At 40.9% G+C, this 12,390-nt stretch overlaps 1 protein-coding gene across 2 annotated transcripts in view; it reads left to right on the top strand.

Annotated features, from left to right (window-relative positions):
• The window catches only part of aff2 (AF4/FMR2 family, member 2), a 154,897-nt gene that overhangs the window by 97,787 nt on the left and 44,720 nt on the right, over positions 1-12,390 (top strand). For both annotated transcript variants that reach the window (XM_086138462.1, XM_086138453.1), the window contains exons 6-9: positions 735-821; positions 2,156-2,192; positions 3,271-3,331; positions 6,759-6,813. In XM_086138462.1, the coding sequence (XP_085994588.1) occupies positions 735-821; positions 2,156-2,192; positions 3,271-3,331; positions 6,759-6,813 (240 nt within the window). The remainder of the gene's footprint in view (positions 1-734; positions 822-2,155; positions 2,193-3,270; positions 3,332-6,758; positions 6,814-12,390) is intronic.

Here is a 12,390-nt window from a genome sequence, read left to right as displayed (position 1 = left end):
CGCCGAAAGGCCCAAATGGGCGGAACACTGCCCCAAACTCTCTAGACTAGACTTGTGCTGGCAAAAATAAAATTTTAGGGCACCACTTTTACTTTGCTCTATGAGCAGCTTTTTCAACATACTGTAAGTCTCAACTTACAGTACTTTGCACTGTTGTTCCTTGGAGATTGAATAGTATTGCAAAACGAACACACGCACACAGAAACACACAGATGCTTGCATACGTCAGATGATTATTCTGTTAACTAATTGAAACTCCCACATATTGAGCATGGAATTGAACTGAGTGAGACTGTGTGATTCGTAATCAAATCAGAACGCTGCGACAATGCCAGCATTTAGCTCTTAATGCAAACAGCTGGTGTCAGCTTTTATTTTGGACACGGAACCCTTTGCAGTTAGTTCATGCTCAGATCCCTGAGTGTGCTGCCAACTCCCAATCCACTTCTCACTTTATATTGCCAGTTATAATACAGTCCACTCGGATGTGCATGAGTCTCCAAAACCATAAGTGAACGCTACCACTGCTCTTCTGCATCCAAGCGCTTGTACCAACAAATCACATCAGAATTACAAACTGTTATCAAAATTGTTTTCATATAATTTATACTGAGTCATAGCTCTTGTTTGTTTGGACCACAACAGTAAATTGGATTATCTGAAATTGTTAAATGCCCTTAATAATACACTGTATGCGTTTGTGCCTGTGTGTGTGCAAATATATTTATATTTAGGAGATGACTCACTCCTGGCCACCCCCTCTTACGGCCATTCACACTCCTGGAAAAGCTGATCAAACCAAGTTTCCCATTCCAAGCAAGGTTAGTAAGGTTTTGCCTCTTTCACCTTCGTGATTAAAGACTGACATTATGGGAAATGAAATGCAAACCAGAGTGTATGCCAACTGAAGTATCCCCAAGGTCATACATGTTCATCATCTTACCGACACATTGTGAATAGCCTCTCAAGTTCAAGAACTAAATGCTACTTCTCTCACTCCTGCTACTCCTACTCCTACCACTTCTAGTAATAATAGTTTCCGAATCTTGCTCAGTTGCTTTTTGGACATCCCCAAAGGTTGATTAATTGATTGTTGGTTAGAAGATCATTAATTTTGAAGTTGCGGAACCATAGTAATTTATTTTAAGAACACGGTGTGAACAAATAATAATAAGAAGAAGAATACCCCTCCATGAGCCGTCATCTTATCGCGGTTGAGGTATTGCAGTGTTCCACTGATAATGTTGTCTGGGGCTTTTTATCCCTGGCAGGGCCACCCATGGCAAACAGGTCGTAAGTAAGGGACCAGACCGAGCATCTGGTGGCCGGGCCTCTAACAACGGGGCCCGGCAAGGCTCAGCCCAAAAGGACAAAATGATGATGGACTCACCACCTGTGGGAGGTGCTAAATGGGGTCGGGTGCACGGAGAGTTGGTCGCCAGCCAAAAGCGGGGACCTTAGCAGTCCGATCCCCAGCTGCAGAAGCTGGCTGTAGGGATGTGGAATTGTCACTTCTCTGGTTAGATATAGTCAGATTCATCTCCACACACAGGTTGGGCTCTGGTACCAATCCTTTTCGACTCCGGAATTGCACACGATGAGAGATGCAAAGCAGATGTGGCCATACTTGATGCCCACCGGCTTAGCACTTGTACATTGGGGTTCACCCCAGTGGACGAAAGGGTTGCCTCACGCCCGCCTTCTGGTGGAGTGACGGATCCTGACTGTTTGTACATATATTGAACAGCAGTTCAGAGTATCCATCCTTTTTGGAGTCCTTGGAAGGAGTTCTGGAGGCTGCTCCTTCTGGGGACTCCATAATTTTTCTTTTTTGTTTGATTGAACACGAAGATTTTTCTAATGAAAGATACATTCCTCGGTTTAGCAGAACAAAATCTGATTAGCAGCTAATGTATGTTCCTACCCGTGTGTGTGTGTGCTTGACATGGCAAGGCCACAACTTGAAGTCTGCTACGGGGCTGAGTAAACAGCTATAGAAGATAAATTATAATACACAGGCATAGAGGAAATATAACAAAATAAGTGCTTTTTTTGTGGGGAAATAGCAAAAGTACTGTAAGTACAATGATTACCTCTGATGGCTCATTCCTTAAACACATTTGCCTCTGCTTTCATCTCTTTTCCATCACCCTAGGAGTCGCAGCATGTGACCTCAAGTTACAACACACAGAGTAAGTAAGCATCAAAGCCATCATGCTGGCTGCAGAATCACAACATTCACCGGTGTTAATCTGGACATTCTATGTAGAATTTTATGTTACCATTTCCCAACATATTGTGGCAGTCACCATTACAGGGATGTGAAACATTTACAGTAGTTTCGGTGGAACAGAACCCCCCCCCCCCCCCATTTGCCTCACTTTTTAATGCAAATGCAAAGCAATCACCCACAAGAGAAGACCGTTGCTCTATTTAACATAATAATCACATCAGCGCTGAAATAAAATGCAAATTAGACTCAGTGCTTTGTCACAAAGCAGTATTTGCTCTGTTTTAATTGACACTGTCAAGGAAGTATTCGTTTAACAATATTTGCTGTAGGTAGCAGTGGTGTCAGAACTGCATTCTATCACACGAGGGAAAACATCTGTCAATATGATGGAGCGCAGCTCGACAATACTACAGTACACTTAAAGCACAATGATACAGCAGAATTGTTAAGGGCGGAAAGAAGAGAACAGATTGATATTTGATTTACCCGTCACCTGTCAGGCCCCTCCGCTCTCTAAATCAAGGATTCATTTGGAATGAAGAATTGACACACAAAACAGCAGATTTGGGTCTTTGAGACCCAACAAAACATGTCTCCGAGGCACGAAAGAAGGGAATTCACTCATGTGAATGCCACAGTCAGCAAAGGAAATGTTTTCTTGTAACCCGGGGGAGCAAAAGTAGCAGGCAAAAGCAATAACCAGGAAGAAAAAGAAATTACGCTATAAAGAAAAGAAACAGCAGGGAGTCAATTCACAAAGGAAATCAACTGGTGAAAAAAAAACAAAAACAAAAAAACCTTTCACTTATATTTTTAGGTTTTTCTTTGAAAGTCAAAGCATTTTTTTAATTAAATCATTTGTGGTTGTGATAAACATCAGATAATCTCTGAAGCAATTTTTGCTATGGCTAATACTTTTACTGGGATATATATATTGATAGGCATTGAAAAAGATTACGTCTGGCTACTTGTCAAACACGTAAGTAAGTAGAACAAACAAACAGCGAATGACTATACTTCCGATATTTATGTTCCAGAGCGATGTACTGTATCAGCTAGCAAGTCAGCTGTGAAACCACCAACCGCACCACAAAAGTCGTAAGTATGCTTCTATCGCTCTAAACACACATACACATACAGAACATTTCTGATCCAAGTTTTGTTTCCCTCAAGGTAAAATTAAGTTTGACTCTTGGATGAAATTCAGTGCTGGTAGGAGAGAGGGGAAAAAAAAATTACGTGGATCAGAGCGGGAAAGTGCAGCTATATTAATTTAACGTGAGCCAGGAGCATATTGCAACATCTCAGGCTGCAGCCCACTCCACTTCACTCGCATAACAACGCAGCAGGATTCATGGCTGGGTGGGATTGGAAAGGCAGGGATCACTGCTTGTAAATCTGCCACGCAGGCATTATGATTTTGTTTTTACAAAATTAATGTTACGCTGAATCCACCAAACAGAACAGATTTCCAATTTATGCTTTGGAATAGTTGCAGTATTGCAAGTCGATTGACTGTCGGATTTTGTGCATGTTAAGGTGGAAAAATTCAAGAATTGTCAATCTCCACCAAAAGGATGTCACCTACTACATGCCTGCCCAGGCAAGCGTCCTACACAGTGCGAAACCATCAATAACAAGTCTATTTTCTTTTGTGACTGTATCTTCTGTGGAGGGATTCATTTGGCAACTTTTTCCAGTTCATGAAACAATGTACAATTTTTAAAAATTCTTTTTTCTATTTTTACAGAATTTTAGGCGATATACTGTAACTTGGTAGACTTGAAGAATCAGCCACTTTAGTTTTAATATATTAAAACAATAAAAGACTCTTGAATGTTCTGACAAAAGAGAAGGTATTGAAAGCTGCGGTAGAAATTCTACTACAGTGTTACGCGAGTACAAAAAGAGGTTTATCACCGTTGCCAGCAAATCCCCCCTATGCCTTTAATCAATGAATAAAAAGAAAAGTATGTCAATGTTAGTCGGTTTACATCACTGTTTTCACTTGTATATTTTTACTCTCTTTCATGCTCATTTTTCTGGAGCACTTGTCATGTCAATACTAAGTGTAACCATGTAACCAGAGGCCGCTTGGAGAAAAAGCTGAGACACCTTGAAAAGGTCAAAAATTGAATACCGTATTTTGCGCATGATAAGGCGCTTCGGAGTAGAAGGCACACCTTCAATGAATGGCCTATGTTAAAACTGTTTTCATATATAGGGTGCACCACTTTATAAGGCGCATAGAATAAAGGCTACAATAGTGGCTGTGGTATATAGAACTTTCACAACCGCTGCATAAAATAACATGTCCAACAAATCCGAATATTGATCCACTTATAAGGATTATAATGCGCACTGTCGGCTTTTGAGAAAATTGAATGCTTTTAGATGCGCCTTATATTGTGGAAAATACGGGAATACAAATGAAAGTGACATGTTATCACAAATAGTTACATGAATCCTGGATAAAATGTCAAGTTGTTGATGGTCAGAATTGATTAGTTCATCTCTGACATTTCAAACGATGATGTAACTTCGACTTTGGTCAGACAGAACACCGCTGATCGACTAGTCTCATTAAAACATAGTCGGACCGTCCACAGTCCATAATGCTTCAAGTGAGTTATTGTTAAATCCAGCTTCATTTCCGCTAAGAAAATTTGAGTGGCTCCTACCTTTGATGGGAACGTTCCCCACCTTGGACACATCAGCCATTCTGGACCATTTTTCACCCTTTCTATACTCAAAAGGCAGAACTCATATGATGTGGCCTAAACTATTATTTTTGAGGGCAATATATGGCTAATACGATGGCCACATCCAAAATGGCGGACAGGCTGACATTTTGCATGGAGAGGCACCTTGCTCAAGGTAGTGTGGATGTATGTTTCAATGCATTTTACAGCAAAAGGTGATAACATGATGATTATACAGAAGCAAGCTGCATTTTTGTTTGTTGCAGGTGGATGATTCAAGATTTTTATTTCACAACTACGACTCATTTAAACAATTAGTATCATATTTGAAAGTCTTCAAACCAGTAATATACCTCGACGGGTGAAGTCTTATTTTAATATTCTTAACTGCCCTACAAGTAAGTGTTCCTGTCATGCTCTGGCAACATAACGCAAATGTGTCTATGACTCAGAACACGTCTATCCTAACTTACTAACCTACGTGTGTGTACGGTTTAAGAAACTGATCATTAACATCATTGGTTGTGAAATGTTTTCAGACGAGTAAAAATGTGCCAATTGTCGGCAAGCTTATCTGGTCGTTTGTATGCGAGTCATTAGGGGTCACGCTTCCATCAACGATCTTTGCATTAGTATATGCCTGATGAATTTGATTTGCTCATGTCATCAGTTTTATCGCATACGTTGTACTGAGCATCCTTTGACAAAATACATTTCACAAAAAGTCATAGGAAGAGTCCAACACACTTGTGGAGTTCACCTCTTGCAGCACATTGTCACGTGTGATGATGAAATGCTGGTTTGAATCCCAAGATGATTTGACTTTTGAGGTGTATTTCACAGCCACTCGCCAACTGCAGTGTCAGATTCAACACTTTTCCCGCATTTACTCCTTCTTGCTTGCATCGTATTTCATTTACCCATGTTTGCATCCTTCTGGGATCCTTGCCCACCGCTTTCCCCTTCTTGATCATCTCCATCTTACCTCCCTATCTTACGCTACCCATCTGTGCCTTCTTATGAAATAAAGTATGGCTCCATTTTTCATTCATCCAAATATATCTATCATCGCCTACGTACTGCACTGCACCCTTATCTGTGAACCTTTCCTCATTGCGGTTCACTCATTCACGACTTGCACGGTCCCATCTGAAAACACTACAACACTGGGGAGTTGGTTTTTTTTTTAGTGGGTGAGAGCAGTGCAGTTCGCAGTTCGCGAGGCAGTTAAAATCCCTTTAGGGGATTCTCCTGTCATAACAATAGTTGCGCTATCTTAAAATAACAGTAGCATGCGTGGATGGTTTATACAAAGCAATCAAACATGGAAACTTTCCAATGCATGGCACATAAATACAGAATAATTTGCTACCAGGGAGGTCATCGAACACATGAGCACAAGTACATGTTGTTGTTAATCGTACATATATTTACGTTGTTGCAAATGGAGGGGAAAGGCACCTTCTCCTGATTACAAGGTGAATTGGGACTCAGTGGGCTCTCTCCTCTCAGCATAGCCTCTTGTTACCAAAGAATTCTTGGCAGCAGGTCAGCACTTGTCAACACAGAATGTTTCCAGGTGAAAAAACAATCTGGCTTCTCTCTCCCAAACGCCACATCTGGTTGCTTTTCTGCACCGCCGTGCCTCATCCACCCTTCTCTTCCTCATTCCCTAACATAAGTCAGTGCTACTTGGAATTAATCCATTTGCCGGGACGGCACTTTAAAGGGAATGGCAGCTAACAGTGTGCTGTATTTAATCGGAGTCAAGCAGATGTTGAGGTCAGGGCTGCAATTAAATATGTTATTTTGTCTTTGTGCAGAATGCTGGAGGATGACCTCAAGATCAGCAGTGATGAGGAAGAGGCCGAGCAACAGGTGAGTCGCCTCCAGTCTGCAGTCTATCCATTTATCAGAACTATCCGTCACCTTGGCCTGCCATCATTTGTCTTTCATTCAATTACAACCAGTTCTTCTTTGGACTGATTTGTTCATCAGTCTCAACATCTGTTTAATTAGTTTAACTGAAAGCATTCATCCACAATGAATTTTAATTTCCTTTCTCCTGTCATCAGTTGAATCATGCATACCTTTGCAATCAGCATTTTAATTTGCTTACATTTATGAGTAATGGTGGCGCACTGTCGAGCATTCTCTGGGATTTTTGTCCTTTCATCCAGAGGGCACCGATGTTGAACAAGATGGCCTGGCTCACAATCTCTGTTCCCAAGATTTTGAATGGGGTTGAGGCTCTCAAATTTTTCCGCACCAAACTCCTCCAAACAGCCTTTGTAGCCATCCCTGGGACAGAGTCATGCTTGACATGATCAGGACAATAAATAAATAAATAAATAAATACATTTTTAGCGTGCTGACCCTCATTTATTCTTTCATTTATCATGAGGTGTGTCCAAAGACTTTTGTTCAGACTAGTGTATCTGTGTGCATTTTAATAAATCAAATTACATTAGCTCTGAAACCTATTACATTTGCATGTGCAAAAGAAATAAATAGCATTGGGTATCATGTGAATTCATTTCATAAAATTTGATTTAAGGCAAATTCTCACATTGGCGTAGCACGGACACCGCAATTGACCCCGGCACAAATTTTAAAAGAGAGGGGAGGAAAAAATCATGTTTGTATTTGTAGAGACGAGATTCAGTCCACCCGTGTGGAGTGTGGATATTCTCCCTGCGCTTGTGTAGGTTTGCTCCCAGAAATACACTTCTGGTTTCAGCTTTTTTTTTCTGGTTTCAGCATTTAGGATTTCATGCATTCATTCATTAAAAATAAATAAATAAATAAAACCAAACTCCTGCAAAACAAAAAAAAAGGAGCTGATTGTGTGTGAGAAGTGTCATAGGGACTCACGCTGCACTAATCACATTCTTTGTGCACTCATGATGCCAATCGGGGGGTCCAGTGTCCCTCTCCACTCACATCAGTGCTTGTCAAAGAGTCCATGAAATGCTAATGAAAATATACTGATTCCTCTCATTCTTTCATAACTGTCTGTCTGATTGAATAATTTTAAATTAAGACTGTAATTATAAATGCTGGCAGGTTGTAGCCTCTAGTGGCTTGAGTTTTTGTAATCATGTTGAAAGTGGATCTTTTAATTATACAAGAGTGGCAAGTGGCTTCCATAATCATGTCATTTATATATGCTTGATTACAGTGGAGCTTAAGTGCACTTCAGAAGTCTTCCCCCAAGTTTTAATGTGTATTCTTGTACCACATTAGTTAAAAATGGATTGGATCGATGTATAACTCAGGAGGTTGCACGCTAGACGTTTTATCCGGGTGTGTCAGATAATATTGTTGGGAAGAGTGAATGGTGTTTTTTCTCAACTTTCGGAAAGAGAGGTGCTTGATGTATCTCCTCCCACTTTGCATCTCCACATATAACCCGCGGCCATTATATGCAAATTATTTCCTGGCTCACCCTGAGAAATAAAGTGAATATCTCTGAAGTTGTTCAACTGTTGCTTGAAGCCTCCACCGTGACAGTGCAAGATGGATATGGAAAGGATAAACAGAATAGAAAGCAAAAAGAGGAACTAGAGAGACAAAGACGGAGCAGACATACTGATAACGGTGCAGACAGGAGGAGATGAAGAGAGGGAAGGCGACTAAGACGCAAAAGAGAGGCTGACATGCATCCAATGGCATTTTTCTGTGCATGCGGTTAATAGGCTTATAGCAAATGAGTGCATGGTGTATTATCAAGCTTTTATAGCCTCAAGCAAAGCACGACACACACATACATTCATAATCAAATACACAGATGCTTGTGTGTTGTGCAAATGTTGGCAGCCTCTCACGCACAGACACACTGTCATTAGTATTCTGCGGCGCGGCGCTGTGAGGGCAGCAGAGGAGTATGATGAATATGTTTTTGCACTGAGCAAAGACATGAAGAGGGCAGGGAATTGAAAGAAGGAGCAGAGGAAAGAGGGGTTGATAGAAGCAGAGGAGGGAAAGCACGAGAGAGCGAGAGAGAAGGCAAGAAGAGAGATGTTCCTGGTGACTTTAAAAGCTGAAAGAAAAACACCAACCCAATTACCACTGCACGAATGTCCTTTGTCTCGAGCTCACTGCACATTTCTCTCTGTGATGACAGATCACCTTGGTCAAAGCAAGGTCACACTAAAACGCTCTGGCTTTCTATAAAAGTTGAATTGCAGCTGGTAAAATTGTCCACGACTCAGGCAAAGTCTAGTTCATGTCTGCCCAAAATAATTACATTTTCTGAAAACGGCATTGTGGTACCATAGAGTGGTATTGTTTTGTGTTTTTTGTTATTGTAAAGTGTCCTTGGGTGTCTTGAAAGGCGCTTATAAATAAAATGTATTATTATTATTATTATTGTTTTGTTTAAGATGATCGATGGGGTTGAAGGGGACATTTGTGTTGATAAACCCTTTTCAGTTCATTGTTTTGGTTATATGTCTCACATGAACCATTGGTACCCTTATTGCCGTCTCTGTCCATCAAGTCACACTTTTAATGATTGGAGCAGCAATAAAGCTCATGTTTACATTTGAAAATGGCGAGAAATGAGTCTGCTGCCAAGCAATGACATATTCCCTAGTTGCATGGTCTATCCAGTATGGTATCCAGTGCATGTTGTGGTCTGGCTTTGGCCCGGATGCAGCTGGGCTGGGCCTCTGCTCCTGCCGTAACCCTTTACAGTATCGATATGGATGGTATGGTGGTATGGACTGGAAAGAAAATAATCCCTCATCACCGATTTTTGTGGTCCACAGTTTTGGTGGACCAGCTTGGAAAATGTTCTTATACTGTATCAACCTGGGGTCTGTGCTGATGTTGCTATTCAAAGCTGAGCTTTCTGCAAACTAAAATATCATATGATATTTTAGTTTGCAGAAAGCATAACACAGTCATGTTCTTTCAAAGTAAAATGGTGGCCTGTTTCAGTTGAATTTAATGGCCTCAAAACACATTGTACTTCGCAATAGGTAGACGCTGAAAAAATTGAATTATTCTTCATCATTAGAAAAGACAATAAACACTGTCTGTGCCAGCGTCACCCAAAGTAAATATATGTTACAACAGCTAATGATGTAGACTTGCACCTTCAGAAGGATTCTGGAATGGAGATAAGTGCCTCTTTAATTGACCTTGGAGGAGAAATAACTTGTAACAGATGGTCAAGTCGAGTTTGATGGTCAGCTCACACTACAGCAAACATGAGTAATATCTCGAAATGCCTCAACCGATGTCTTCATTGGGTTGAAGTGCAAATAGCCTGTGAAAATGACTGGCTGGGACTTAAAACAGGTGTGTAAATAGAATAATCTCCATATCTTGGTAGACATAGGAAAGAAATGTCTACCACTACAGTCTGGGGCCAACACGAGCTCTCTTGTTTTGATCACAACAGTCAGTCATTTTGACAAAAGAAGAGAGTGGGACAATAATTAGGGTTCCATTACGTTTCATTTTCAGAGAAGCCGATCACTGAAACTTTGCTATGCAGTCATTGGAATGAATGTTACGTGAGGTATATTTCTGGGAAAAATGCACCTTGAAAATGTTTGAGGTGATGCAAGACTGCAGAAGATCTCTGAAGACCAGAGTGCAGTAACCAATCAAAGGAGTAACCCGATAGGCTCAATTTTCGAACATGGTGCATGCAGACATGCTGGCGTATCCTGATTTTCATGCAGGTGCAAGCCTTATTGCGCCTTTGTGTGAATTTGCTTCATCTGTCTGCACCATTGAGGACTTTCTGGCGTCAGAGTCTCGGAATAAGCGGTTTCGGATCGCTGTTAAGATTAAAAAAAAAAAGTGGACTTTGCGCCTCATTAATAAACATTGACTAGCAAAATTGAGAATCAAGCGCCGCTGTTCACTTCAAAGAGCCCGCACATAATCGTCAATTAGTCTCAGACTGCGCTGAGATGAAGGGACTGACGTCTGTTAGCATGCACAAAGGAGGGGAAAAAACAGAAGGACAGACAACATGAGGTACGGCAGCAAAAGGAGTTGTATTTGGACACATTAAAACTTTATTGACCATGCAAAGGTAGAATGTCTGCAAGGGACATTATGTCAGCGTCTCTAATGCAACTGTTGGTATTGGTTGGAAACTGTGAGTTGTAGCAATCCCAGTTCCTCCCGAGAGAATCTTCTCCAAAACAGAGCAGATAATTCTCAACAAAAGAAACCGAAGAAGAGGCACTTCCTTTTTCACATTGCCAAGCTTAACTTTGCAAAGGTTATCTAGATACCCCATTATTTGCTCCAGTTATCCAAGTGTCGGCGAAGCGATCAAAGCAACGAATCTCATTTAATGAGCCTTTTGCTGCTCCACGGTACATGCGCGTCTGTGTGAACATAGACTTGCACGGCTTACTTTGACATGCTCAACCCAACTTCTTTTTGAGAGCACAAAAACAAGCACACAATAGAATACAAAGTCGTTATTGTCACGTTATACGGCACAGTTGGAGCACATTTGAGCTTATGAAAACATAATAGACAACCAAGAATAAAATAATAATCATGACAAATGTATACTACTTACTAGAGCACGAGGACAAATGTTCCCATGAAGCTTTGTGACGGAGTAGTCGACAGCGCCTCTCAGTCAGCTGAGCAAGGAGAAACAAAGAGAAAGCTGGACAGACTACTTCGATTCCATGTTGCAATAGTTGATGTCTCGCCGTACTTTATATCATCTTTGTAGTACCGGCTCCCTGGTTAACATGTTCAAATAAAAAGCTGCACTTAGTGGACAGAACACCACAGAGTTGGTTGGACAAGAGATTCCTTCACCATTAAAAAGTCACAACTTCGGAGGACAAGCAGACACTCTGAGCTACAGAATGTACCGATTAAAAAAAAAAAAACACACAATTTTAAAGAATGAAGTTATTTTTGCTCCAGATGGCATCCCGGTTGCTTGGAATAACCAAAAGCCGTAATCTTGGACACCACTGTAGAGTATCTTTCACTGGAAATATGTAATAAACTGACATGCATCGTGTGTACTGATAGTGATACTGATATGAAATTGACACACGTCTGAAATAACATATTTGTCCAAAATACCTTCAATAATCTTTGAACTTTGATCGTGTTTAAAAATGTCTCACAATACTGCCAGTGTTTGCATTTTTAAATCACAATGTCCATCCACTGGCGGGCTACTCAAGTGGTCTTCACGAGCTACCTGGTGCCCGCGGTCACTATGTTGGTGACCCCTGGTGTAGTGGATGTCATCGTATTTCATTCATAAGTATGACAACCACACGAATCAAACCCTCTGAATGATTGTAGAAAAAGAAAAAAACCACCCCCTAACTACGGCAAAACCCGATGCTTGGGGACTGTTTGAGATCCCTATAATCTCCTGTGGAGGTCTTCTTGCAGTTCCTCATTAACATATTTCACCCGCTTCAACCTCCTGTCAGATTTTCCGCT

Source organism: Hippocampus guttulatus, chromosome 2 (genome assembly GCF_054856545.1).
Source record: "Hippocampus guttulatus isolate MCC_2025c chromosome 2, RoL_Hgut_1.0, whole genome shotgun sequence".
In the NCBI taxonomy this organism is placed as follows: domain Eukaryota; kingdom Metazoa; phylum Chordata; class Actinopteri; order Syngnathiformes; family Syngnathidae; genus Hippocampus; species Hippocampus guttulatus.
The sequence above is the reverse complement of the archived record's forward strand: the minus strand, read 5'-3'. Positions and strand labels throughout refer to the sequence as shown.